This window comes from Brachyistius frenatus, unplaced genomic scaffold (genome assembly GCF_029030835.1).
Source record: "Brachyistius frenatus isolate BFR_SWC_R1_liver_20210118 unplaced genomic scaffold, ASM2903083v1 Contig_34, whole genome shotgun sequence".
Classification (NCBI taxonomy): Eukaryota; Metazoa; Chordata; class Actinopteri; family Embiotocidae; genus Brachyistius; species Brachyistius frenatus.
In genome coordinates, this window is record NW_027210633.1 from 3,063,474 (window position 1) to 3,090,594 (window position 27,121).

The following is a 27,121-nucleotide window of genomic DNA, read 5'->3' on the forward strand; positions in this document are numbered from 1 at the left end:
GCTCGTATTAGATCTTCCTGGTAAGCAGCGTTCAACAAACAGTGAGTCACATCAAATGTTCCACACACGTCCTTCTGATGAAACCCATCAAAGGGACATTTAGGAGGAACATTAGACTAATTCACCTGTTTTCAGTCAGCAGATTTTCCAGTCATGAAGTACAAGACATCTTTTAAATTTCCTCTCCAGAGCTTAGTATCAGAACCTGCCCTACAAGCTGAAGGAATTTATATTTGTAACTTTATTTTAGCAGATTAGTCACATTTAGGTCAGCAGTAAGTATTTTTTTAGGTTGTGATTAAGCAGACGGCGCTGAGCATTGAAACGAGGGAAAACACAGAGACATAACAGAGCAAAGTGCTAAATTAGGCAGTCGTCCAACATCAAAGCAGCCGGCTCTTAACAAAAACACATTTAGTCCGCCACAAAATCCACAATTATCATTTTAGATTCAGCCGAAGAGACAAACTGCCTCAGTTTGAAAACGTTCTTTACTGATTTCTACGCCGAGAGAAAAAAAAGTAATGAGAAGATAAAAGCTGTCTGGTTCTCATCCAGTTTGAGGGAGAACAAAGTAATGAAGGTGACCTGAGAGATAAAACTATTCATGCAATCAACATTAAGATTGTTTTAAAAATCGTACTCGTACCCGTCTACTGTTATAAAAACAGACGTAGTCTCTGGGTCTGAAAAGTGAAGCTAATGCAGAGGTGCCTTAAAATGCAATACCACTGAGGGCCACTAGGGGCTGGCTCCAAAAAATAGACTCCAAAGCAAAAAGCATCAACTCATTAAGTGAAAGGTTTTTTCATCAAGTCATTATGGTGTCGCTAGCTAAATTCAATCCCTCTGAAAATGACTCCACCAGATGTGGGGGCGTGTCTGTTTGATTGACATGCCTGGAGTGCAGTCATATTTCCGGTATAGATGGGAGGGGCATAGTGTCCTCTGGTTCTCAGCACTGACTGTATATAAAAGTGGACGTAGCTTCAGAGTCTCTAAAATAAGGCAGATGGGGAAGCGCCTTAAGCTGCAGTACCACCGAGTGCCACTAGAGGTCGGCTCCATAAACTCCCATTCAACTAGTCTCGGAAAATTAAAAGTTAATACATTTTTTCCAGGAGTTATTTTGGTGTTGTTAGCTAAAGTCGCTCATACTTTTTAGTTTTCTGGAGATCCATCTGAAAATAATTGCGTCATTTATTCGGTAAGTAAGCTTCAAAAAGCTGTGTTTGCGTGTCTGTTTGATTGACAGGCCTGTGGTGCAGTCAGGTCTCTGCTATTAGTGGGCGGGACGTAGTATCGCTGGGTTTCCAGTCAGATCGAGTCATATCCCCCCTCGCTTGGAAGTCACACTTTAAAAACGACACTACATGAATCTCCAGAGAATCATCACATGTTTAATATTCCCTCAGTATTAAAATGATATAATGATAGTTATCTGCATGTCAATGTGAACAATGCAAACAGGAAGGGCTATTCGCTGATTTAACATATTTTAAATATGTAAACAAATATGGACAAAATAATTCCTATGAAGTTGTAAATGTGGTTGTTCCTGTTTACTTCCTCTGTAGTTAATTGTGGCTCTAAAACTGACAGCATGATGTCAAAATAGTGATCAGGCGTCAATCAGACATGATGTCACGTGAAGCGTTTGTCCTCAGACAGCCTGTCTTTCTGTCCTCAGGTCCAGGTGCTGCTCTACTACCTGCAGCATCCTCCCATCTCCTTCGCCGAGCTCAAGCGCAACACGCTCTACTTCTCCACCGACGTCTAACCGCCACCCGCCTCCCTCAGGGCTTCACCTGGAGACGAGAGAGACGCCGTACAAACTTCGCGCCCCCGCCACTCAAATACCCTGCCTCACCTCTCTCCCCCTCCCAGCAGGCAGCTCGTCTCGACTGTACAGACCCTCTCCACCCTCCCCCCACCACCACCACCACCAAATCCCTCCTCTTCCAAACACCCCCCTCCCGTCCACCCCGTCCTGTGAAGAGATGGAGTCGAGCACCGTCAGGGATGTCGTGAAGGAGATTTCGTGCCATGTCCTGTTTGTAATGTGAGGGAAGCCAGAACCGTCGAGACCGCAAGGCATTCTGGGACCACGGCGGGAAATGTCGAGGGACAGAGGGGGGAGGGGGGAGGTGGGGGGATCCGGAGGCCACAGCCTGGTGCAGTGGCACAGGACCATGCCTACAGGCGTGTGTGGTGGTGTCATCTAGTCAAGCCCTTTCCAGACACAGTTTAATGATCTCAGTCGACTCAAACCCTGCTTTTCTGTTCTTTTTCTTTTTTCTTTCTGATCAGAGGCATTCCAGAAAAATGGCATTTTCATGTTTTCTAATATTGTTCCGTTTCTTTTTTCTGTCTTTTTGGCTTTGTGCGTGTGGAGGAGGAGGCCGGGGTGTGTGAGTGACGGTGTTGGATGTACTCGACTGAGTGACTGAGTGTGTTTGTGTGTGTGTGTGTGTGTGTGTGTCTGTGTGTGTGCGTTTAAGGGACAATAAGAACTTTAGAAGTGGCTGGGAAGCCATCCTAATAAATGGCTGGGATTGTATCTCTCTGTGCTGACAAACAAGAGAGCTGCCCTCCCCACTTATTCTCAGCCCAATTAGCCCTATTTATTTGAAATATATATAATATGTGTGCCTGTACAGTTCTGTGCAACTAGAGAAAAGCTCTAAGGAGTCTGTTTTTTTGAAGTTTATTCAGGTAGTGATGTTATTTTAGTCAGATTTTCTCTTTTCACCACGTCCATGGTTGTTGGTAAGCTGTACAGGAAAGATCACCGGGAAGTCGGCCATTTAATTTCAGATCACGTTGTAGAGGTGAACGGGCACTCGTGGATATGACGGCTGTCGGGGAGAAAAAAACACAACGAATGGAACATTTAGCTTCTTTTTTCTCTCTTGTTGTTGCATTGAAAGCCTGTTCCAAGTGTCTTACTGCACCGGTATAATCTGTAGGATGATTTGTGTAGTTGCCCTCATTGCATGTTCAGCTTGTCGATTGAACCAGGCCGGGTAACACAAAGGTAGGTTGCGAGGCCCCTGCAAGTAATAGACTGGCAAAAAAAATAAATATACATCTCTGCTCTGTACAAAGCCAACCTTTCTGCTATCAAGCCTGCAACATATCTTAAAATACTGTAAGCACTGCTAGATGAGTACTATTTGATATTTTTAATATAAGATTAAAATAAAATAAAAAATGTTGTATTTTACTTCCTTTGAGAAGAATTTCAATATACTGTAATATTGAGGCTAAATGTCAATGTGAACTTTTTCCCCCTTTTTTTTTAGTAAAATAAAAGTTATCAAACCACTCTCCTGTGTGTCTGTCTGTGCTTTTTACTGTTATAGCATTAATAGTGTCGTCATGGAAACCGAACGATAAAATGATGCTGCATCCTAACATTTTCATATCAAAATATATTAAAATCTGTGTTGAAAGAAGGATTCAGGTCATTTACAAATGTAAAAGTACTCATACCACACTGAAAATACTCCACTACAGGTTAAAGTCCTGCAAAATTGACTTAAAGAACCAAAAGTAAAAGTACACTGTATATTAAATGCTTAATTGATAATCTTGCTGTGTTTTGAAAACGAAAGACGCATTCACATCCGGGCTGGACAGAAAAAAAAGGCCAAGGCAACGGTCAGTTGCTTTAGAATAAGTTTAATGCAACCTTGTCTGGTAGTATTAACGACTAAAACTTGATCAACTCAAACGATACTGGTGTTATAAATTGGGTACTGCACTATTAACACGCTTTTCTACTTTTCGAAAGATGGTTTATGTGAACCCACTGCTAATTTTGGCCGTAGGGGCCTCTACCATGTTAATTTATTAATGTCCACTGTGGAGATATGGTGGCGCTATTGAACACATAAAATCAGTGAACTGGTCCTTTAACACGTTGCCATTCTGTAGTTTACTTTGATCCAGAAAGTGTCTGGCTCCATCTTGTGTAAAATACAAAGTGGTGCAGCTGAATGACACAAAACCAATCAATATAAAAATAATTGTGGCTATAGAATAAAGTTTCCATTACATATTTTTTCATTTGATGGCTGATATTTTAGCAACGAGGCCTTAAAATTAAACCTGACTGCCATGTCTGCTGAAAATAACGTTAGGATGAAAAATATAAAATAATACAATAAATGCGAAACACTTTCTCTTTTAATAATCTTTCATCTTTTTTTGTAATACACACATACGATATATACGTAATTGCAAAAAAAAAAAAAAAAAAAAGTCCTGTTGTTGTGTTGTGTCTTGGCTCACTTTTAAATGTGTAAACTTCCGACAGTTTCCGGAAGCAGCGACCACGCTGCTCTGCGGTCACGTGACGACAAAATGAATCACGTGACTAACAATAACAAGAAAGTTCCCGAGCGGCTGTAGAGGAGACCTTCAGGATGCTCTTACCCGACAGGCTCGGGGTTTTCCGGGTTGTGTGTCTGGTGGCGGTGTTTGACGCGGTGGTCCCGCTGGACACCGGCATGCTCTTCCCCCGGGAGTCCTCCTCCAGAGAGCTGAAGGAGCTCAACGGGCTGTGGGACTTCAGGGCTGACAAGTCCGCCAACAGGAACCAGGGCTTCGAGAGGTCCTGGTACAAGAGTCGACTGGCAGAGGTGAGCAGGACTCCGACAGACTTCCGACCAAATAAAGCTGCTCACTTTGTTTGACAGATATAAAGTCTAAATAAACACGTGCGGTCTGTAAAAGGGAACATTTTCGACACTGAACCAGAAGCTTCAAACATCTCGCAGTCAGCATGTAGACCGGAAACACTTCAGAGACACGTGTGTCCACAGACCTGTGAGCTGGACAGAGATTTATAAATGTGGTCACACTCGTTAATGTGAACATTGCAGATTTATATACATATTTACACATTTGTCTACACATTTACTGATCTGGTAACACATTTACACATCTCAATACATTTGTAAATCTGCACCTAGACTTGTTAATATTCACATTTACAGGTTTGATCCCCCCCCACTGATTGAGATACAGTTACAACATGAAATACTTAAATGAATGCAAAACACTTCACGCACTTTTGTAGATGGTTTTGCCACAATAATGTCCCCACACACTGCCTTCTCACTGATGTTGACGTGTCCCAGAGCGGCCCGGTGATTGACATGCCAGTCCCCGCCAGCTACAACGACATCACTCAGGACATCACACTGAGAGATTTCATTGGCTGGGTGTGGTACGAGCGAGAGGTGGTGGTGCCGGCACGCTGGGTCGCTGACGAGGGAACCAGAGTGGTTCTCAGAGTGGGAAGTGCTCACTATTATTCAGTAGTGGTGAGTAGAACGTGCGTCTTCCCAAATCATTCCAGTCAGTGTTCAAGTAAAGAGCAAAAAAAAAATCATCTTCATCTTTGTCATCGTTGTCGTTACCTTTTGTAGTGGGTGAACGGGGAGAAGGTGACAGAGCATGAAGGAGGCCATCTTCCTTTTGAGGCTGAGATTGGCAGTTTAATCCGCAAGAACCCAACGATGCCGTGTAGGATCACCATCGCTGTCAACAACACTCTGACGCTGGAGACTCTTCCTCCAGGAACCATCCAGCACATGAACGACCGCACCAAGTAACCGCTGTAGTTTTAGTTTTAATGGGAAGACTATCAGGAAAAATGCCCCTTAATTTCTCAAAGCAAAGGTCTGATAATTGGTAAATAATTTGGTCTGCAGGTGTCCTGATGGGTAAGTAACCTCAGTAGTTTCAGTTTTGAACACTTATTGCTAAGAAAGCCGAACTTCCTTAATTTGCTTCAGTGATTTGTTATTTTGAGCTTTTAGGTGAATCAGACTTTGAGACATGTTTTGGTTTTCCTCGTGAAGTTTTTCAAGATAGACAAAGTCCAAGTTTTAAGAAGCCATAAGACTTCAATTATATTTATTTTCGTATTTTTCTGTTTCCTAGATGTCCTTCACATTGTTTACAAGATTTTAATGTTTTATGTTTTTCATACAGTTGCATATTATAACATTAGTGTGGGCTGAAATCATCAATTACTTTACATGATCAATTAGGAAAGCCATTAAATCTTCAAACTTCTGGGAGTCGAGGCGAAGGATGGAAAAACAACTGAAACGACTAATTATCACTATCGTTACAAGTTGTTATTATAATAATATTATAATATATTACAACTAGAATTATATTATTCTAGTCGTCTAATTGTTCGAGCTCCTCATCACACTTCGAGTGGTTCAACAAAAAAGAAGCACTCACTCTTAAACTGGTCAGTTTTTCTTTACTTTAAACCGTTTAAAAAATAATGATGAATAAAAACTAAAAATTCATCTACTTTCAGCTCATATTCACGAACCAACCGTTTAGCTGTCGTCATGGTTGCATTTCAAAAGCTTTCAGTGCTTCCAGTGTTCAGGATACTTCCACTCCTGTCAGCAGTGACACTTCAATTGACTCCTTTCAGGATGCTTTAACTGTTCTGTGAGTAGTCAGATAATAAGGAGATTATAATATAATAATGATAATAATAATAATAATACGGTCTCCAGGTATCCCGATGGGCTTTTTGTGCAAAACACTGACTTCGATTTCTTCAACTATGCTGGGTTACACCGTCCTGTGCTGCTGTATACGACCCCGAAGGTCTATGTGGATGACATCACAGTGGTGACTGACTTCCTGGATGACACTGGTGAATGAATACAATGAATCTCTGATTTACTCACATTCATATCCTCACCTGCACCGAAGCATTTTTAAAAGGTGACGTATGAAAAAGATCCCAGAGTGAATATCATCTACGTCACACAGACAGTGGAGCGACTTTTCTAAGAAATTCATCATTTTGGACATCAAAATAATTCACTGACGAGATTCATGCAGATTAGAAATAGTCCAGATAGAAGCTGAAAGGTCACAATATCGTGTTCAACACGCCTCAACCTGAGGGGCAGTGAAGAATGAATGATTGATGCTTTTGCATCCATTGATTCCTGTCATGTGTTTTTTGTCGGGTTGTTTTACCCCATAATGGTTGTTAGAATTAGTTTTCAGGCAGATGTAAATATACTTTATATGACTAGAAATTAGCATGCGCCTACACCTCTGTGGTTGTGTGTTTGCAATGTTTTAGCCTTTTTTACCCTTCACCTGTTTGTCTCCATTCATATCACAAAAATATTATAGTTAATATCCATTTATTAGACAATACTATTTCCTCTGATTTTAGGTGTTGTGAGGTACGACGTGTCCGTCCGAGGTGCCGCCACAGCCGTCCTGAAGGTCACTCTGATGGACAACGAAGGTCACTCTGTGTCCTCCTCCAGCGAGTCGTCTGGAGTACTCAAAGTGGCAGATGTGAAGCTGTGGTGGCCGTATTTGATGCACGAGAGTCCAGGTTATCTCTACTCCGTGGAGGTAAGACAACGTGCTCACAGACTTTCTGCATAACTCTACCATTATATCTGTGCTGTAATTCTGTCATCTTACGTTACCCAGCAACCAGATGACATTAACATGGGCCCACAAATAAAGTTCCAGCTGTTTTTTTTGTTTTTTTTATTGTTTATATTTTTTGGTAGCTGAGGTTCTGGTCTCCTCTTTAGCAACACGCTGTATGTGCAGTAAAGAAATCTACAATGAGAGATAACAGCAGATGAGACCAGGACGCTGCTGTTTTAAACTATAATACTTCGGTGTCAGATGTGCCGTGTTAAATCAGAGAACTGTTGATCATTGCTGATAAACTGCTGTTAACTATTTTTATGCTCTGATTTTTCACTTCTCTGCTTTCAGGTGTGTGTTTTGTAGTTATCTCGTCTGGGAATGAACTTCCCAACTGGCTGCCGGCACAATCTCTGTTATAACGTCTGCACTTGAACATTCAGGTTCAGCTAATGGCAGCTGATGGGAAGTGGACATATGAGGATGTGTATAGTCTACCAGTGGGCATCCGCACAGTCCAGGTCACCAGCTCCCAGTTCCTCATCAACAACAAGCCTTTCTATTTCCACGGGGTCAACAAACACGAGGACTCTGACGTGAGTACCGCCAGAGGGAAACAAAACCTCTCTGGGAGATTCAGGCTCTTCAAACATTCACGACTTCTAATAAACAGATCTTAAGTTTGTCTGGAAAAAGTATCTAAAAACGGTAGATCTGGTTCAATAATCCTCCTTTTTCTGTTTACGTTGTGTTGCAGATCCGAGGAAAAGGTTTGGACTGGCCTCTGATCGTCAAGGACTTCAACCTGATGAAGTGGTTGGGGGCCAACTCGTTCCGCACCAGCCACTACCCCTATGCTGAGGAGATCCTGCAGATGTGTGACCGCCACGGCATCGTGGTGATAGACGAGTGTCCGGGGGTAGGCATCAAAGACATGTGAGTGTCACCGCTCACTTCTCTTTGGCTTTGTTTTAGGGTTCAGGAAAAGAGTTACGAATACATGACTGTTAGTCTGTCTGTAGACACAGCACAGTCTCAACTACTGAAAACCACACAGATAGAAGTCATGTTGAGAGACCCTGGCCCCGTGGCAGAGAGGACACACCCACTAACAGTGAACTTGTGTAAGACACACGTCTAATGAGGACAAATTCCTGGAAAATACAGCAAAATAAAAGATGCACATCCTCAACAGGGTTTTGAAAATAGTTGTGTCTATACTGGAGGTTGAAAACTAAATTGAGTTGTGTTTGATGCTCAAAAGGTGTCCATGTAAAGTTGGCTTTAGGCCAAGTTACACTATTTTAAAGGAATTGTAAACAGCCAGATGAGGTTCAGTCTGATTTGCACTGCAGGAGGAAACATTTCTCACCTGCTAAACATCAGCGTGTTTGCATTCTCATTGTGAGCATGTCGGCATTTTAGCTCAAACCTCTTCTGTGTTTTAAGCAGCTACCACCTGTAGGCTGAGTCTTAATACTCAATTTTGTTATTAAAAACTGTAACTTTAGACTCTACGTAAGGCTACTGAAGTCATATATTATCTTCAGCTGAACATATTCATGTCTTTTTGCGTTGAAGGAGGACTGTGGATTTTGTCTTCATCTCTTTTATTGAATGTGTGTTAAGAAGTTTACAGCCAGTATGGACTAGATGAGTTATTACAGCAACCTTTCAGCTTACATATGAGCATCAGAAAAAATGTGAACTTACCCTTTAAGGCAAAAAAAAAAAAAAAAAAGGATTTTAATACATCGGAAAAATAATTTCATGAAAGATACTTAAAATGTAATTGAGCTGGTGTGTAACCAGAGCTGACGGATGGATCTGGTTTATTAGTCAGCTCAGTATAAGTGTGAGTATTTAGTTTTTTGCCGATGTAGTCGCAGCTTTGGAAACGCCTCTCTGTCCCACCACCTGGTCGTCATGGACGAGCTCGTACGCCGGGACAAGAATCATCCCTCTGTGGTCATGTGGTCAGTAGCCAACGAGCCCGCTGCAGAGCTGCCGCCTGCTGAACTCTATTTAAAGTGAGTACTGGTGATTTTCTTTGTAGATGTGAAGAAGTGAATACGTCCACTCATCAGATTTGCTGTACTATACACGGGGATGCAGTGAGAGAAGTCAGGAAGCTGCCCTGAACATCTGGAGCTCAGTAGAAATACTCAACCGGCCAACTCCTAACCACCAAGTCAAGTTATTTACGCATGTAGAGAAGTGTACACCTAATTCTAGCGTACAAACCTTTGCTTCTATACAGTAACAGAAAAAAGCTGTTACTTTACATGACAGTCCACTTATTGTCAGCGATTATACAGTATTGCGTTTTCCATTATATTTTAAGATTTTAAAATTTACGAGGGTAAATCAATAAGTTCAGAGGAGGAGGAAGATGTAATCATAATGAGTAACTGGTACCAATTTCATCGCCTCATCATCATCAGTGTCCGTGATGTTTTACGCACCTGAAACTTTAGCAGACATAAAAGTTTTTGAAAAATGTCTGGGAAATGGAGAGAAGATCACAGGGAGCCAAACCCGATGAGCAGGAGTGGTGAGGAGCTACGATTGTGAACGAGACACTTTGATTGTGCTCTGAGCGGGCGAGTTGTCATAGAGAACCGGAGCGCGTCGCCACAGTTTGGGTCATTTGAACTTAACGGTTTTCATCAGACGCTTCAGAACGTCTCAGCTGATCTCTGCGGTTTCACTCCGACCCTCCCGGGATGAATTCACGGCACACAGACCCACGACTGTCAAAGAAAACCCACCTGGTTGTGCGCTGATCTGTTCTGCCCCTCAGAAACCTGACTGTCACTCAGAACGCCTCTCCAGGCTCATTGTCTCATTGTCTCATTGCTTCATTGTCTCATTGCTTCATTGTCTCATTGCTTCATTGTCGCAGCCCTCCTGAAGTGCTGTTCGGATCTGTGTTTCTGATTTCCAGAGTTTGATACAAAGTGTGACATGTGCCCTCTGCTCATGTCCACAGAGAAATCGCCGACGCGCCCGGTCCACCGCTCACAAAAACGAGTGCATTTCAGGAACTGATGTTGATGAGGCGATGCAATTTGTAGCAGTTACTCATTAGGATTACATCTTTCTCCTGCTCTGTGCACGTCACGGTGCGCACAATCAGTAGTTGTGAAACGTATTGATTTACCCTCTTACAGTCACCCACATTTTGTTTTTCTTACAGGACTTTGATAAAACGTACCAGATCTCTGGACCCGACCCGACCCATCACCTACATCACAGCCAGTATCAACTATGCAAGTGATAAAGGGGTGAGTCTAAACCTTCACCTCAATAGCAACAGCATATTAAAGTAAAAACATGCATGGCTTATTCAAAAGATGTCATGCTTTTTAAGAGCAGCAAGCAAAACAAAATGTTCTGAGGAGAGGAACAAGGTACAACAAACGGTATTAGATCTGATGCCCCCGTGTGACCTCACTAAGAACACCTCAGATGACCTACCTCTACATCTATACCTCCGTCACCACGGTCGTCCCTCAGTTTGACAGCTGCCGTTCATCGAGCTCAGCTGTCATGCAGTTTTACCACAAAATATTCACATTAAACTTTGCAAATTGCAGCAAAATTATTCATAAAAGCAGTGTTAAAATGAAGCATTTTTGATCACAACATTCACAAAAGAATTCTGCAAAATCGATAAATTAATCTACAGAATGCTGAGGTCATCGAACTGTGTTTAACAGAAGTCCTGAACGAGATGGAGAATGTGTCGACATGTCCTTCTCTGTCTTTTGTGTTGTCCTCAGGCTCCCTACGTAGACGTCATCTGTGTAAACAGTTACTTCTCCTGGTACCAAGATTCAGGACACCTGGAGGTCATCCCTATCCAGCTCAACACTCAGTTTGAGAACTGGTATGGAAAGTACCAGAAGCCCATCATCCAGAGTGAATACGGAGCAGACGCAGTGTCGGGGCTTCACAGCGTGAGATTTCACACACATCCAAACACCTGACTGCAGGAAACCTTCGTGTCGAAGAGATCTGGATTTTTCCAGAACCACGTTGAAGCCTTAAGCAACAAACCTTATCTTCCCTCTCCAGGATCCACCTGTAATGTTTACGGAGGAGTACCAGAACGCCGTCCTGCAGAGCTACCACGACGTGTTCGACCAGAAGATGAAGCAGTACGTCATTGGTGAACTCATCTGGAACTTTGCAGACTTCATGACTAAACAAGGTACTGCGGCTGCTGCTGCAAAATACTACAAACTGCACAACTACAACTTCCACCATTTGCACCTGTTTATAAAACGCTGTTCGTATACCGAGTGAACTTTTGCAATATATTTATATTTAATATATATTTACGCACTGAAACGGCACCGTTTTGCCTTTGGAGGAGCTTTGGATTTAAGCAGCACACCTTGCACACAGCCACAGCCAACCCAAAGAAAAGCAGAGATCTTTTTTTCTTCTTTGTCAGGGCCAGTTTACATCAGAACACCTGCACTGATAAATCAGTCCACTGTGGCTAAAGCTATTTCTTTCTATTTGTCTTCTCCCAGTTAATCACACTATAGTGCTTAACTTAAAAAAAAAAAAAAAAAAGGATTCCCTTTACCTCTTAATTAGTCTGTATATTAATATCATTGTTACTGTTGAGAAAAGGCTTTTAATTGTCCTGTGCATGACGAGGATGTGGTCCATGTGTCTTGTGTGTGCAGGGGTCACTCGTGTCCTGGGGAACAAGAAGGGCATCTTCAGCAGGCAGCGGCAGCCCAAAGCAGCAGCCTTCCTCCTGAGGAAGAGGTACTTAAGACTGGCCAATGAAACAGGCAGACTACCTCCGTGGACCAAGTACCCCTGCTCGCTCTGACATGCACCAGTGTTGTGTTGCCCCGTCCAGGACCGGCTCGGTACCATGAAAGCTCTGCGTCTTCTGGGAAAAAAAAAAAAGCTGCTAAACATTTCAGCGTGTACACATGAGGTCAAACCTCCATGCAGTGAGGGGTGCATCTGACTGAGAACCGGAGGACAATGTGGCCGCTCACCTACACCACCAACCTGACTGAGCCTCGGGCATGTCAATCAAACCAGGCACGCCCTCATACATGTCTCTTTTTAAGGCCTTAATTAATTCATTTATTTTGAGAAGGACCAGCAGAACACTGATTACACAGTGAATTTTAGTGAATGACATCATAATGACTTCTGAAAAAAAAAAAAAAAAAAAGCATTGACTTTGTATTTCATGGGAGAAGTTGTCACTTTTTAAATTGAAGTCTATTAGAGCTGGAAGGCTTTTTTTGGAGCCAGCCCCTAGCGGCCATCACTGGTATTGCACTTTAAGGCACTTCACTTTTCATAAACAGAGTCTACATCCAGAACATCACATTTCAAAGACTCTGTAAGGGAAGGGAGCTCACCGCTCCGTCCTCAGACACATTTTGGAAAGCAAACTTTAAACCAAATGGAGATTTTGTCCTTTGCAATTCTGTTGGAAGTTTCCAACAATGTGCCTTGTACAACCAATCGGACTGTTTTAGCCTTTTTTTTCACTACATGATTGCTGACTGATGAAACACTTTGTATGTGTAATGAATGTATGAATTTCAATGCTGAATCCAATCAGAAAAATTTTATTTTTATAAATGAAAATGAACTGAAAATAAATCCCTTTTGGTATATTTTAACCAAATAGTATGTTACCGTTGATCAAACACAAGCACGTTTTGGGTTCGCTAAATCATTCAGGCAGCAGATCTACTTCACACTACGCAGCACCTGCACTTCAGTGGTTACAGGGATTATTGTCCTTGTCAGCATTATGTGGTCACTAGCGAGATAATTCACTCAGGCAAAACTGGAAGACTACGAATCTATGACGCTTCTTCCAAAAGTAAAATGAGGAAGGCATCAAGGCGCAGGAGTTGGAGGAAGAGTTACTGCAGGATGTGAGTGCTGCTGCCTTAAAGGCTTTTGCCAACAACAACACAGTCTTTGTTACTTAATCTGAAATCAGAAGACTACATGGGAAATGAAAGTATGAGTTTCAAACAGTCATGATGGGAAAAGATACCTGGAGAGGGAATCCGCCACAATTAGATGAATTACAAACATAAACTGTAGGGAACACAAAAACACCCCAAGTCATCTCAAAATCATGTCTGGCGCCATCTTGTGTCAAATACACGGTGGTGCAGCTGAATGAGACAAAACCAATAGATCACATAACGTGGATATAGAATAAAGTTTCCAATACAGGTTGTTTTAGGTTTGTTTCTTTTTTTATTATTATTATTAGATGACTGACATTTTGGCAGCGATGCTTTCAAATTGAATCTATCTGTCATTTCTGACGTTAATATTAACAATAATAAATAATTAAATGAATGCAAAACACTTTATTTCATGACATACGCTATAGAAGACCGTAATTGTGCACCTTTTTTTCCCTGTTTTTTGTAGTATATAATTCACTGATCTTCTCGGCTCACTTTTTAATGCGGAAACTTCCGACATATTTGCGGAAGTAACGCGGGACGAGCCGCTCTGCGGTCACGTGACGACAAAATGAATCATATGACCTCAACGGCAGCAAGAACCGAGGAGAAAGTTCCCGAGCGGCTGTAGAGGAGACCTTCAGGATGCTCTTACCCGACAGGCTCGGGGTTTTCCGGGTTGTGTGTCTGGTGGCGGTGTTTGACGCGGTGGTCCCGCTGGACACCGGCATGCTCTTCCCCCGGGAGTCCTCCTCCAGAGAGCTGAAGGAGCTCAACGGGCTGTGGGACTTCAGGGCTGACAAGTCCGCCAACAGGAACCAGGGCTTCGAGAGGTCCTGGTACAAGAGTCGACTGGCAGAGGTGAGCAGGACTCCGACAGACTTCCGACCAAATAAAGCTGCTCACTTTGTTTGACAGATATAAAGTCTAAATAAACACGTGCGGTCTGTAAAAGGGAACATTTTCGACACTGAACCAGAAGCTTCAAACATCTCGCAGTCAGCATGTAGACCGGAAACACTTCAGAGACACGTGTGTCCACAGACCTGTGAGCTGGACAGAGATTTATAAATGTGGTCACACTCGTTAATGTGAACATTGCAGATTTATATACATATTTACACATTTGTCTACACATTTACTGATCTGGTAACACATTTACACATCTCAATACATTTGTAAATCTGCACCTAGACTTGTTAATATTCACATTTACAGGTTTGATCCCCCCCCACTGATTGAGATACAGTTACAACATGAAATACTTAAATGAATGCAAAACACTTCACGCACTTTTGTAGATGGTTTTGCCACAATAATGTCCCCACACACTGCCTTCTCACTGACGTTGACGTGTCCCAGAGCGGCCCGGTGATTGACATGCCAGTCCCCGCCAGCTACAACGACATCACTCAGGACATCACACTGAGAGATTTCATTGGCTGGGTGTGGTACGAGCGAGAGGTGGTGGTGCCGGCACGCTGGGTCGCTGACGAGGGAACCAGAGTGGTTCTCAGAGTGGGAAGTGCTCACTATTATTCAGTAGTGGTGAGTAGAACGTGCGTCTTCCCAAATCATTCCAGTCAGTGTTCAAGTAAAGAGCAAAAAAAAAATCATCTTCATCTTTGTCATCGTTGTCTTTACCTTTTGTAGTGGGTGAACGGGGAGAAGGTGACAGAGCATGAAGGAGGCCATCTTCCTTTTGAGGCTGAGATTGGCAGTTTAATCCGCAAGAACCCAACGATGCCGTGTAGGATCACCATCGCTGTCAACAACACTCTGACGCTGGAGACTCTTCCTCCAGGAACCATCCAGCACATGAACGACCGCACCAAGTAACCGCTGTAGTTTTAGTTTTAATGGAAAGACTTAGTCAAAGATTTTCATGTTTTAAGTTTTTCAGTGTCTTCCCAGTTAACCCATTAATTCTTTGTCTATGGACTATCAGGAAAAATGCCCCTTAATTTCTCAAAGCAAATTGGTAAATTTTGTAATTGGTAAATAATTTGGTCTGCAGGTATCCTGATGGGTTTGTTGTGCAAAACATCAACTTCGATTTCTTCAACTATGCTGGGTTACACCGTCCTGTGCTGCTGTATACGACCCCGAAGGTCTATGTGGATGACATCACAGTGGTGACTGACTTCCTGGATGACACTGGTGAATGAATACAATGAATCTCTGATTTACTCACATTCATATCCTCACCTGCACCGAGAGATTTGTAAAAGAGTAAACTTGTGATGTTGAAAACAACATATACATATAACAACAAATGCACGATTTCTGCAATCAGAAACATCCAGGACTGTTCCTGTTGTGCCTGATTGCACCACAACACTGATGTGCACGGAGCACACAAATACCTTCGCTTGATCGACATCAGCACCCGTGTTCACATGTTTTTGGTCCACTTGTAAATGTACATTTGTGATTTCACCATGAACCTGACACTTTAGCAGAGTGCACATTAGATTTTGTGTCAAATTGGCAACATAGACCCTTAACATGCTTCAGAAAACCTACGCTAATGAAGCGGTGAGCCAGGAGAGGTGTTTGAAGTGACGGTCGCGTTTCGAGAAGGGCAGAACGTCACTTTCTAAGACCGAAGACGGTGCGTTGAAGCAGGAGCACAACCAAGAGCACGCTGATGGTTTTCTCTGACGTTCACGGGGTTGTTGCTCCATGAATTCGTCTCGGAGTCAGACCGTCAACACCGACTTCAACTGTGAGTTACGAGGCGTCGGTTGGAAAACATTCGCTGCAAACCAGCTGAACTGTCCCACGGTGACACTTCGGTTCTCCAACATGACAACTCGCCTCCAATTGCGCATTAAAAGCACAATTGTTGTGATTCTCGCCCACAACAACAAATCGTTGCTCCCCTCCACCTTCTTCTACTGCCAGGTTCAGCTCCCTGCAACTTCTCTCTTTTCCCCCAATAATTCATGTAGTAATAATTATATGTGCGCTTACTGCTCAAGTTTCAGGTCCACTGATGTTGATCAAGCAACGTAACTGGAAATATTCACTCAAGAAAGTTATTCTTTCCCTCTGATCGTGTGCGTGACTGTACTGCACTGCGTTTGTGTGCAGCAGGAACAGTCTCTGAAATTTTTGATGACACCTCATCTATGACACAGCGCTGTTCCCTCTTGATTTCAGGTCTCGTCAGTTACAAAGTGTCCGTCCGAGGTGCCGCCACAGCCGTCCTGAAGGTCACTCTGATGGACAAAGATCGGCGCTCTGTGGCCTCTTCCAGCGAGTCGTCTGGAGTGCTCAAAGTGGCAGACGTGAAGCTGTGGTGGCCGTATTTGATGCACGAGAGTCCAGGTTATCTCTACTCCATGGAGGTAAGACAACGTGCTCGCACACACATCAAAGTGACTTCCTGCATAAAAGTTTCAGATGTCGGTTGCGTGAGTGTTGTCCCTGGATATGAGACGAATGAGGCAGTTAGGTTAAGAGAGAACAAGGGTGAACAGTGTTTAATGAACTAACCGGCATATTTAACTCTGGAAAGATTACAAGACCAAATCCTTCAGCTTGTATTTAGGCTCATGTTAAGAGAAGCTCAATCTTAAATTATATTCATGTAAAGTAAATTAAACCTTTTTTATTGTGCTGTTTAGTCAACTTACTTTATTTGCGACTTTGCTCACTTTTCAACTGGCTGACAAATGAAACTGTGGTTGTTTTGTTTTTTTGGCACACTGAAGCTGAGGTTCTTCGGCTTCATTTATTAAACGGTGGGTAAGAGCTACACTAAACGTGGATTTGTTCCCAAAACAGCACAAAAACTATTCAGATTTATAGAATCTTGTACCAGGCACATCTGTACAGTGTTTCCTTTAAAAGTCACAGTGCACTTGCAAATATGCGCGTGGAAAGCCTCTTTCTTCACGTCCACACTCAACCACAGATGCTCACTGCAAAACACCCGTTGAATGTTGATGCATATAACATTAGCCATATGGCTCAGTGGTTCTTTTGTGCATCGTGTCGACACGGGGAGGAATTTTTCTGACATCAAGGTCCCTGTGGAGGAGGTGGAGGATAGAAAGCGCATCTTGTTCTGTGGCCACAGCTGTGGGGTCACACACAAGAAGAAAATGCAGCAGGAGGCAACATGCTGCTGCAGCGACAGTCCAGTGTGATCTGACAGCACAGTCGTTTTCTCTGCAGAGCTTTTACACACAAAAACCACATAAAACTATATATATGAGAAGATATTATTAAAGAACTGACTTTTATTTCTGTAATTCTGTCTTTGGTGGTTTCTTGGACTTCGACAGCCAACTGTGATAGTTAGCCAAGTTAACGTGGTGAACAGGACTCTGTACATTCAGGCTTTGTGTTCATATTCAGAGTTTCTGTGCAGGTGCTCACATTCTGCTGTCAAGTTTGTTTTTTTAAATCTCGACTCCTGCCTGTGAAGTGGCCTTTGCCTCTTTCAGGCCTCGCTTTGTGCGTACGGAGCGATAATAAATGAGGCCCTGGTCTCGTGTTTTGCAATGCCAAGTATGTGTAGTGAAGTAATCCACTATGAGACAGAATTTGTGGAAGAGAACAGGAGCCTGTTAAATACTTCGGTGTTAAATCAGAGAACTGTTGATCATTGCTGATAAACTGCTGTTAACTATTTTTATGCTCTGATTTTTCACTTCTCTGCTTTCAGGTGTGTGTTTTGTAGTTATCTCGTCTGGGAATGAACTTCCCAACTGGCTGCCGGCACAATCTCTGTTATAACGTCTGCACTTGAACATTCAGGTTCAGCTAATGGCAGCTGATGGGAAGTGGACATATGAGGATGTGTATACTCTACCAGTGGGCATCCGCACAGTCCAGGTCACCAGCTCCCAGTTCCTCATCAACAACAAGCCTTTCTATTTCCACGGGGTCAACAAACACGAGGACTCTGACGTGAGTACCGCCAGAGGGAAACAAAACCTCTCTGGGAGATTCAGGCTCTTCAAACATTCACGACTTCTAATAAACAGACCTTAAGTTTGTCTGGAAAAAGTGTCTAAAAACGGTAGATCTGGTTCAATAATCCTCCTTTTTCTGTTTACGTTGTGTTGCAGATCCGAGGAAAAGGTTTGGACTGGCCTCTGATCGTCAAGGACTTCAACCTGATGAAGTGGTTGGGGGCCAACTCGTTCCGCACCAGCCACTACCCCTATGCTGAGGAGATCCTGCAGATGTGTGACCGCCACGGCATCGTGGTGATAGACGAGTGTCCGGGGGTGGGCATCAAAGACATGTGAGTGGGGAGTTCTGGTTGATCAAGTTAGATGCACGTCTCGAAGGCCATCTCGTGCGTGACCATGACAACAGCGGGTGTTCAGAAATGCTTGTTTACCTTCTCCATTGGTTGCATTTCATTCCCACCCACTTCCTTCAAAGATCCGCTCTGAAGATATTTTGATCTTGATCGTCTCACTTCTTTCTAACTCAACCAGCGAAGGCAGCGAGTATTAGCCAATCGTGTTTCTGATCTTTAAATTATCTGCAATTTAGAAAGACAAACTCTGGACGATTTTCTAAAAAGACAAGAGTTCATCACTCATGTCTAACAATAGACTCTGTATAGTAATGTATAAATATGGTTTACATATGCTCGTGGTGGTGGAAATATAATTCTAATGGGATGGAAGCACATTTTGGTGGTGAACAGACTTCAGTGTAACGCCATGTTACATCATGCTCTGCTTTTTGCCAGCTGATGTCTGTGTTCTAATCAAAGGTTGAATTAAATTATACAAAAGCGTATTTTACACGTTGAAATTAAAGTAAAAAGTTCCCTTTGTGGATTAATTTCATGATAGACCCTAAACATGTTACTGACAAGCAGAAGAGCTATGAGATGAGTGTTTACTGTGAGCTGGTGTGTAACCGTCAGCTCAGTGTGAGTCTTTTTTTTTTTTGCCGACGTAGTCGCAGCTTTGGAAACGCCTCTCTGTCCCACCACCTGGTCGTCATGGACGAGCTCGTACGCCGGGACAAGAACCATCCCTCTGTGGTCATGTGGTCAGTAGCCAACGAGCCCGCTGCGGAGCTGCCGCCTGCTGATTTCTATTTCAAGTGAGTACGGCTCACTTCCTGAAATCATTGCACTCCTCATGTTTCCATCGCTGTTCAGAAAAGCAACATCACACGAGGTGACTCGGCGTCGGTGTTCACAAAAATCATTGGTGGCCATAGTTTAAGAACTTTTTTTGTCTAATCACGACAAAGTTTCATACAAATATCAAACAGGATAAAATAATGAAGTGATGACATTTTGTTTCAGAAAGGTTAAAGGTCAACTTCACCGCACTATCACAGCGTTTTGCCCAAACACTTTTCTGTCTGTTATTCAGAACCATAACTCAGGATCAGAAGAGGCAGTCGTGACCATATTTCACATTTGATCAGACTCTGACTTGGTGACAATAATCTTTGGTGTCCACCTTGAATCTGCTGATGTATAAATCTTCTCTGCTGTCAGGTCGAAGTTGTGTGTGAAGCCTTCGCGATTTAGAAATTGTAGCTTCTTTGCAGCAACTTCATATTTGAAACATTATCTACTGTCAATCAGCACGTGAACACATATAAGGATTCCTTCAAAGTCTTCACAACATCACTGTATATGAGTCTGGACAGACATGGATGCAACCTGCAGCCCGACTGGTTGGTAGATGGCGGTAATTCTAGTTTTCTATCATTTGGTAAATGACAGCGTAGCGATAAGACAACATCCGGGGCACCAGGACACCTTCTGAAAGCTCCACACTTGTGTTGAGTGTAAGTGTGTCCGATGATGACGTACTGACGTGTTTGTCAGTCGGTCTTCTCCTTTAATCTGATGTTTGGAAAGCAGTAAGAGTCGTCAGGAAGCTGCCCCGAACATCTGAAGCTCAGTCTCAGTCTCAGCCTTGAGCTTCAGAGAAACAAACATAGAAGAGAAATACTCAACCTGCCAACGAATACCCACCAAGTCAAGTTATATCTGTATGTGGAGAACAAAGTGTGAACATAATTCTACAGCAGAAACGGGCTTTTTTACACCGACTTAGTAACAGACTAAAGCCGTTACTTTACATTACACTACAGTCATAGCATACCGGTTGGCCTGTCAGCGATTTATAAAATACTGAGTTATCCGTCTGATACTTGGATTGACCACCATCACTGCTCATCTTCCATACAGTCATCTACATTTAGTTTTTTTCCTGCAGGAGTTTAATAAAGCATACCAAAGCTCTGGACCCGATCCGGCCCGTCACCTTCATCACAGACAGTAACTACGCCAGGGACAAAGGGGTGAGTCTCCACAGCCGGCACCTTCAAATCAACAGTGTTTTAAAGAGGAAACATGCGCAGCACATTGATTAGATGTCAGACACATGATAATGAAGCATTTAGGTTGGTGCAAGCATTAGTCATATCTTAAAGCATTAAAGAGTCACTGAACTTACTACTCGGTGGTGTGTCGGTACACAGTGATCATCAAAAACTCAGCTTTACAGCCGAATGTTGAGTAAATCTTTATTATATATATTTAAATTATTTTTTTTTTTTAAATCCTCTCAGTGCTGCATTTCCCATCATGTCACTCTCCAGGATGTTGTCATGTATTAAGACGGTGGCCACCAGTGAATCAGATCAACAGTAAGGGAGTAAAATCCAATTGTTGAGGTGTCCTTCAGTTTAATCTGTTTGAATTGTGACGCTCTCGTTTGATCCAATGTCAAACTAAGCGTTGACATGCCGGAGATGTTTTTACATTCCTGTGCAGTGAGAAACATCTTTCTGTGTGTAGTTAGCAGCTTAAAGACACAGACTATTCTGCAGCCTTTTAAAAGTGGCTGGTTGAACACCTCTGAATGAACTATTCTTTTACCAAAGTGCAAATAACTGATACTTCATAGTGTCTCTGTAAAAATTATTTAAAAAAAATTACCATAATAGCTCATAGTTTTAACTCAACTGATAATATTGCTATTAGAGAACGCCTTGCTAATACATGAATAAATAAATGTCTGTAGAAAAAGATGAGGTTATTTAAAAAAATTTAAAAAATCAGATCGAACTGTAAAAACTTGTCCTTCTCTGTCTTTTGTGTTGTCCTCAGGCTCCCTACGTAGACGTCATCTGTGTAAACAGTTACTTCTCCTGGTACCACGATTCAGGACACCTGGAGGTCATCCCTATCCAGCTCAACACTCAGTTTGAGAACTGGTATGGAAAGTACCAGAAGCCCATCATCCAGAGTGAATACGGAGCAGACGCAGTGTCGGGGCTTCACAGCGTGAGATTTCACACACATCCAAACACCTGACTGCAGGAAACCTTCGTGTCGAAGAGATCTGGATTTTTCCAGAACCACGTTGAAGCCTTAAGCAACAAACCTTATCTTCCCTCTCCAGGATCCACCTGTAATGTTTACGGAGGAGTACCAGAACGCCGTCCTGCAGAGCTACCACGACGTGTTCGACCAGAAGATGAAGCAGTACGTCATTGGTGAACTCATCTGGAACTTTGCAGACTTCATGACTAAACAAGGTACTGCTGCTGCAAAATACTACAAACTGCACAACTACAACTTCCACCATTTGCACCTGTCCTGACTGAAAACATTCAAACAAACCATTCCTATACAAATGGTCCCATAAGCGTTTTCAAGGACTTTAGAAATAAAGGAAGGTTGTATACAGGTTTATATTTGGATCAGTTGTCTGGATCAGGAATGGTTTTTTTAGGTCGTTTCAAGGGGTTCACATACTTTTTTTTTTTTTTTACACTGTACTTCGGGAGATATAGTTGGCATCATGTTTAGGGCTGAAGATGCTCTACAAGAGACTTCTCTGGCATGCAGGTGTGTTGAAGCTCTTGCCAACTTTCTAAGTTTATCCCTTGATCTGATAAATCAGAACAACGTAGCTGCAGCTATTTTTGCCATTTTCTTCTGCTCCCAACAAGCCTGGTTCCACCTGCTGCTTTCTCACGGCTTCAGTCCTCTCTGTGATTATAGTCTGAAGAGCCAACCAATCAGTGACTAGTTTGATGACGTTGAAGTCAAGCATTTGTTTGAAATATAATTCCATCAATGGCGAAGGTGGTAGACCGCGATGATGTGATACGAACAGTCGTAGCAAAGCAAGCAAATATCATTGAATCGAAGCCGGAGCAAAATCAATGCCTCAATTTTTTATTTGTATTTTAAGAAATATGGCTGCAAGGGTCATTGACTGACATGGTGTTGCTCTGTGCTCACATTGGGGAAAGTCTCTTTTGTTTACAGTCTGGTGAGTTTTGGCTCACATCTCATATGATGGTTAATGCTGACTGGTTAAAGGCTGTTGAAATCGTTTTAAAATTACCCTGAAGTCTACGCTCATTAGGAACAATCCCAAATGCAACATCACCAGACCCATATATTTAAAAAGTGAAATTGGGTTTTGGCTCCAAACTACTTTCATTAAAATGCTTAAATCAGCCCCAAACCTTCTAGCTGAGGGGCAGCATACCTTACCTTAACTAACTCCACCGTCCATAAATATTCATTCAAATGCGACCAAAATTGCCGCAGACATTCTTTGGATAGTAGATATACGTGTTTTCAACGGGGTCTGAAGAGATATTAAATATCTTCCTGAAACTCTCCAAACGTTTCAACTTCACTAAAAGTTGAATCACCATCAACAGGCCAAGGTGGAATTTGAACCATTAATAGAAACCTTGGTGAAGTGGAATCTTTTACCTGTTGAGTTAACCAGACTGTCGGTTGAGTCACTGGAAAGCTTTGAGTGAACTCAGAAACACTTTCTCCTGCCGCGACTCATTCTCCGGCACCGAAGATAGTCCGGTGGTCTATGAACCCAGCCTCAGAGCTGGAAAAAAACCTCATGAAGACATGGGTTTGAGCCCCGCTCAAGGTATTACACATGGTTCACGGAGGGGGAGTCCCCTTAATAAGCCACACGGTTCACGGAGAGCGAATCCCTCTAAGGGTAAGCCGTTCGGGTTTGTACATGAAGTCATACTAATACCAAACCAAAGGTCAACAACAATACAAAAATAATTCCTTGGATAACAGTAGGGCTTTCGCACCTTTGGTGCTCGGGCCCTAATAAAAATCACCCAGAAGAGACTTTTTTTGTCATATTTCGGACAACATGCTATAATATGACACAGTGGTGCACTTTGTATTGTCCTCAAAATATGAAATAATATTCATACTATAGCATGTCTTTAAAAGGACAAAAGAAAGTCACAGCATCACAGGCACATTGGTGCAGTGGTTAGTGCTGGTGCCTCTCAGTCAGAAGGTCATTGGTTTAATTCCCACTGAAGCCATGCATGTCAAGTCCAAAAAAGTTGATGTTGTCTAAAGTATTAAAAAAAAATAATTATACAATAGCATGTAATTGAAATTATAAAGTCATATAAGTCAGACAAACATGCAATAAAGGCATCAAAATGGTGCAGTTCCAAGCCAGTGTTGTCACCTCACAATCAGGAGGTTCTGGGTTCGATAGTGGGCCTGGAACTTTGTGTGGAGGATATGACTTTTTTTTTTTCACATTTATCACTGCTTGCAGTTTTAATTGTTATTATTATATAGCAAAAGCCTTTTTTCTTCCTAGTGCATGACAACGATCCGTCTTGTGTCTGCAGGGATCTTTCGTGTGGGGGGGAACAAGAAGGGCATCTTCAGCAGGCAGCGGCAGCCCAAAGCAGCAGCCTTCGTCCTGAGGGAGCGCTACTGGAGACTGGCCAATCAAACGGGCAGACTACCTCCGTGGACCAAGTACCCCTGCTCACTCTGACGTGTTGAGGTAACCAGTCCAGGACGGGCTCCATCACGTGCTGGTAAAGTTCTGTCAGTAAAACATTTCGGTGTGCACATGACCTGAAACCACCATGAATCACAAACAGCTGAAATATTCCTGCCGTGTGAACTAAATCATCAACACTAGAAATTCTTTTTAATTTTTTTTTTTTGTAAAGCAGTCTGGAACATTTTTCAGATCATATATGTTGATAAAAATAAGACTAAAGTGCCTCAACGAAGGTACAATTCAGAGTATAACTGTAGTTACAGCTGTGACACGGTGTCCTTGGTAAACACCCGAGTGAAGCCTGGGGGGGATTTATACAAGATGTTCTGTTACAAACATGTGAAGTGCTGTTTTCTGATGCTGCCTTTACAAGGCCAGATCAACAACCAATCAAAATCCTTCTTCACCACTGATTAGCTCTGACCTTTCCTCCAGTGTGATATGAATACACACCTGGCAGAGGAAGCACATAACATTGCAAAGACTGTCGGTGTCCCGGCCGCTCACTACATCATCATATCCTCTAATTTCTTTCCCAAAATGCATCTGACATAAACAATTGTTTTGTACAACCAATCAGACTGTGTTTTAGCTTTTTTAAAGACATGATTGCTGACTGATGAAACATTTTGTATGTGTAATGTTAATGTCAATTTCAGTGCTGAATCAAATCAGAAAAGTTTTTATTTTTATAAATGAGAATCAACAGAAATATAAATCTCTTTTGTTACACTTGAATGTCAGTATTAAAGACAATATAATCAATATTCAAACTATTTATTTCAAGTCATTCCCAGCGTTTTACACCTTTGAAGTTCTGAAGTTTACTTTTAAAGCTGATGTCTGCATCGCGTTTCAGTTGAAATCTTGGATGATGTTTGTGATTCCATCAGACGCTGCAGAGCGTTTCAGAAGGTGTAGGTTCTCTTCCTGCTAACAGTCTCTCTGTGAACTAGAGATGTGAAATAATCATGAGGATTCATGGTTTTTAACACATAAATCACAGGCACAAATCTTTCATGTCATTCAGAACTGAACTTAACTGTATGAACTTTGCTCGTAGGCAGCATCACAACGAAGGAGGAAATAATAACAATGAACTCAATTAAAAACAGACAAAAACAAAACCAGGGCTCAGAGCCTTTTTTTCCTGCCTTTAAGTCACGGCAGCTGAATGTTTATCAAAAACTCGACATACTCCTAAAGGGTCAAGTGACGTATTGATTGCGGATGGTGGTGTGACCTCAATCAGACTTTCCACTATCAGTGACTCCTCCTGCACCGTCATCACACCACTGACCTTTGTGTTACAGCTGGACGAATACTGGATGTCGTCATTCCTGGCAGAGCACTGACTTACATGTTGTTGTTGACATTATTGTAAAACATCTCTTAATGTTGGCATGAAATACATGTTAAACCAGACGGAACAGACTTTTTAGGCTTTTTTTTTAAAGGTATTTAAAAGGCTTTTTTTGGATTTGGTCCAGCTGTAATTGCTGTTTATACAATAACCGAGTTGCATAACTGGGAGATTGGTGTCATTGAACACACTGCCCTTTCATTTCCACTGATCTAATAAACCGAATGACATCAGCGCTGAAACTGCTCTAATTAAATGGACGTCAGCCAGGCAAGACTGCTTCGTGTTACACATCAAGGTTTAGTTAGACACACGTTGTCATAGTTATTGGAGAGATGATGTATGTTTATGTTCACATAGTGATTCGGTTATTCTCATGTTCAATAGTATTTCATTAGGACGGCTCTAAGTGGAGGCTTTAGGTTGACGGTTTGTCTATCCATCCATCCCATTGTTTTGACTGCAGTATCCAAGGAACACGTTCACTTGAATTCAGGGATGAGCTGATTAGATGTCAGGGGTGAAAGGTCAAGGTCACCTGTGAACCCACAAAATGCGTTTAAGGTCATAACTCAAGAATTCAAGCGCTAATAATGACAAAATGTCACACAAATGTCTGATTGGATAAAATGGTGAAGGGATGATGATCTGTTTCCTAAAAGGAAAGATTCACTGTGACACCATAATGTTCAGTAAAAACACTTTTCTTGCTGTTATTTAACACCATAACTCAGCAACAGAAGAGGAAATTGGGATATTTCACATTTGGTCAGACACTAAACTTGTGTAACACAAATGCTGTTTCTGTGTTCATGTACTTGTGCACTAACACTCACTGTTTTGAGTGCATAAGTGCGTTCACACTGTAAAGTACAGAAACACGCAGTGTGCTAATAGTATCCGGATGATGCACTCAAAACGGTGTGAAACGCTGGACACTTTCCACCCTGAACAGTCGCCATCTTGGCTACGTAGAGGAAGGGGGCGGGGCCACCGACGTGAAGAATTTTCAAACTAAGGCATCTGAGGGAGCTGCAGGTGTTAATGAACACGCGGCTAAAGTGTTCACTACTGCCACCGGACAGAAACCATCAGTGTGTTTATTGAGTGTGTTAAACAGAGGGCACAAAATCACGTTGAATTCTGGGTACAATAATTAAAGCTGCAGATATTTAGGCGGGTGACGTGTTCAGGTTATTTCCCGGTCAGTGCAGAACGGCCGTGTGCGGTTTAAAACAACACTACTCTTGTCTAAATTCCTGCACTAACACGCAAGAGCACTATTTGTTCGTGTACGAAGGGAAGTATGTCAAGCGCCTCGGTCCTCACTGTCGTGCCAATAATCACGTTAAACCCTCTCGTTGCTTACTTCCACGCTGCCCACCACAGTACAGTGGTGCTTAGTGGGGAAAAAACACTTTTGTGTGGAAGTGTAAAACTGTTTTAATGCAGTGGGGCTTCAGCTGCAGCTTCCTCAGCCGGTGCAGTTAGAAAATAAC

At 42.4% G+C, this 27,121-nt stretch overlaps 3 protein-coding genes across 6 annotated transcripts in view; all 3 read left to right on the plus strand.

Annotated features, from left to right (window-relative positions):
* abr (ABR activator of RhoGEF and GTPase) overlaps positions 1 to 3,328 on the plus strand; it is a 140,786-nt gene extending 137,458 nt beyond the window's left edge. For all 4 annotated transcript variants that reach the window (XM_069700661.1, XM_069700662.1, XM_069700663.1 and 1 more), the window contains one exon: positions 1,691 to 3,328. In XM_069700661.1, the coding sequence (XP_069556762.1) occupies positions 1,691 to 1,780 (90 nt within the window). In that variant the 3' untranslated portion in view covers positions 1,781 to 3,328. The remainder of the gene's footprint in view (positions 1 to 1,690) is intronic.
* Positions 3,329 to 4,400: 1,072 nt separating this feature from the next.
* LOC138622126 (beta-glucuronidase-like) lies at positions 4,401 to 13,134 on the plus strand. Its single transcript, XM_069700668.1, has 12 exons — positions 4,401 to 4,646; positions 5,148 to 5,333; positions 5,439 to 5,620; positions 6,558 to 6,700; positions 7,238 to 7,425; positions 7,896 to 8,048; positions 8,210 to 8,388; positions 9,336 to 9,482; positions 10,652 to 10,739; positions 11,238 to 11,414; positions 11,533 to 11,668; positions 12,156 to 13,134. Exons 1-12 carry the CDS (start codon positions 4,431 to 4,433, stop codon positions 12,305 to 12,307), a joined length of 1,947 nt encoding a protein of 648 aa, XP_069556769.1. The 5' UTR covers positions 4,401 to 4,430; the 3' UTR covers positions 12,308 to 13,134.
* An 893-nt stretch (positions 13,135 to 14,027) lies between these two features.
* LOC138622127 (beta-glucuronidase-like) lies at positions 14,028 to 25,896 on the plus strand. Its single transcript, XM_069700669.1, has 12 exons — positions 14,028 to 14,294; positions 14,796 to 14,981; positions 15,087 to 15,268; positions 15,451 to 15,593; positions 16,599 to 16,786; positions 18,204 to 18,356; positions 18,518 to 18,696; positions 19,371 to 19,517; positions 20,654 to 20,738; positions 21,550 to 21,726; positions 21,845 to 21,980; positions 24,096 to 25,896. The coding sequence occupies exons 1-12, from the start codon at positions 14,079 to 14,081 to the stop codon at positions 24,245 to 24,247; spliced, it is 1,944 nt and encodes a 647-aa protein (XP_069556770.1). The 5' UTR covers positions 14,028 to 14,078; the 3' UTR covers positions 24,248 to 25,896.
* The last annotated feature ends 1,225 nt before the right edge of the window (positions 25,897 to 27,121 follow it).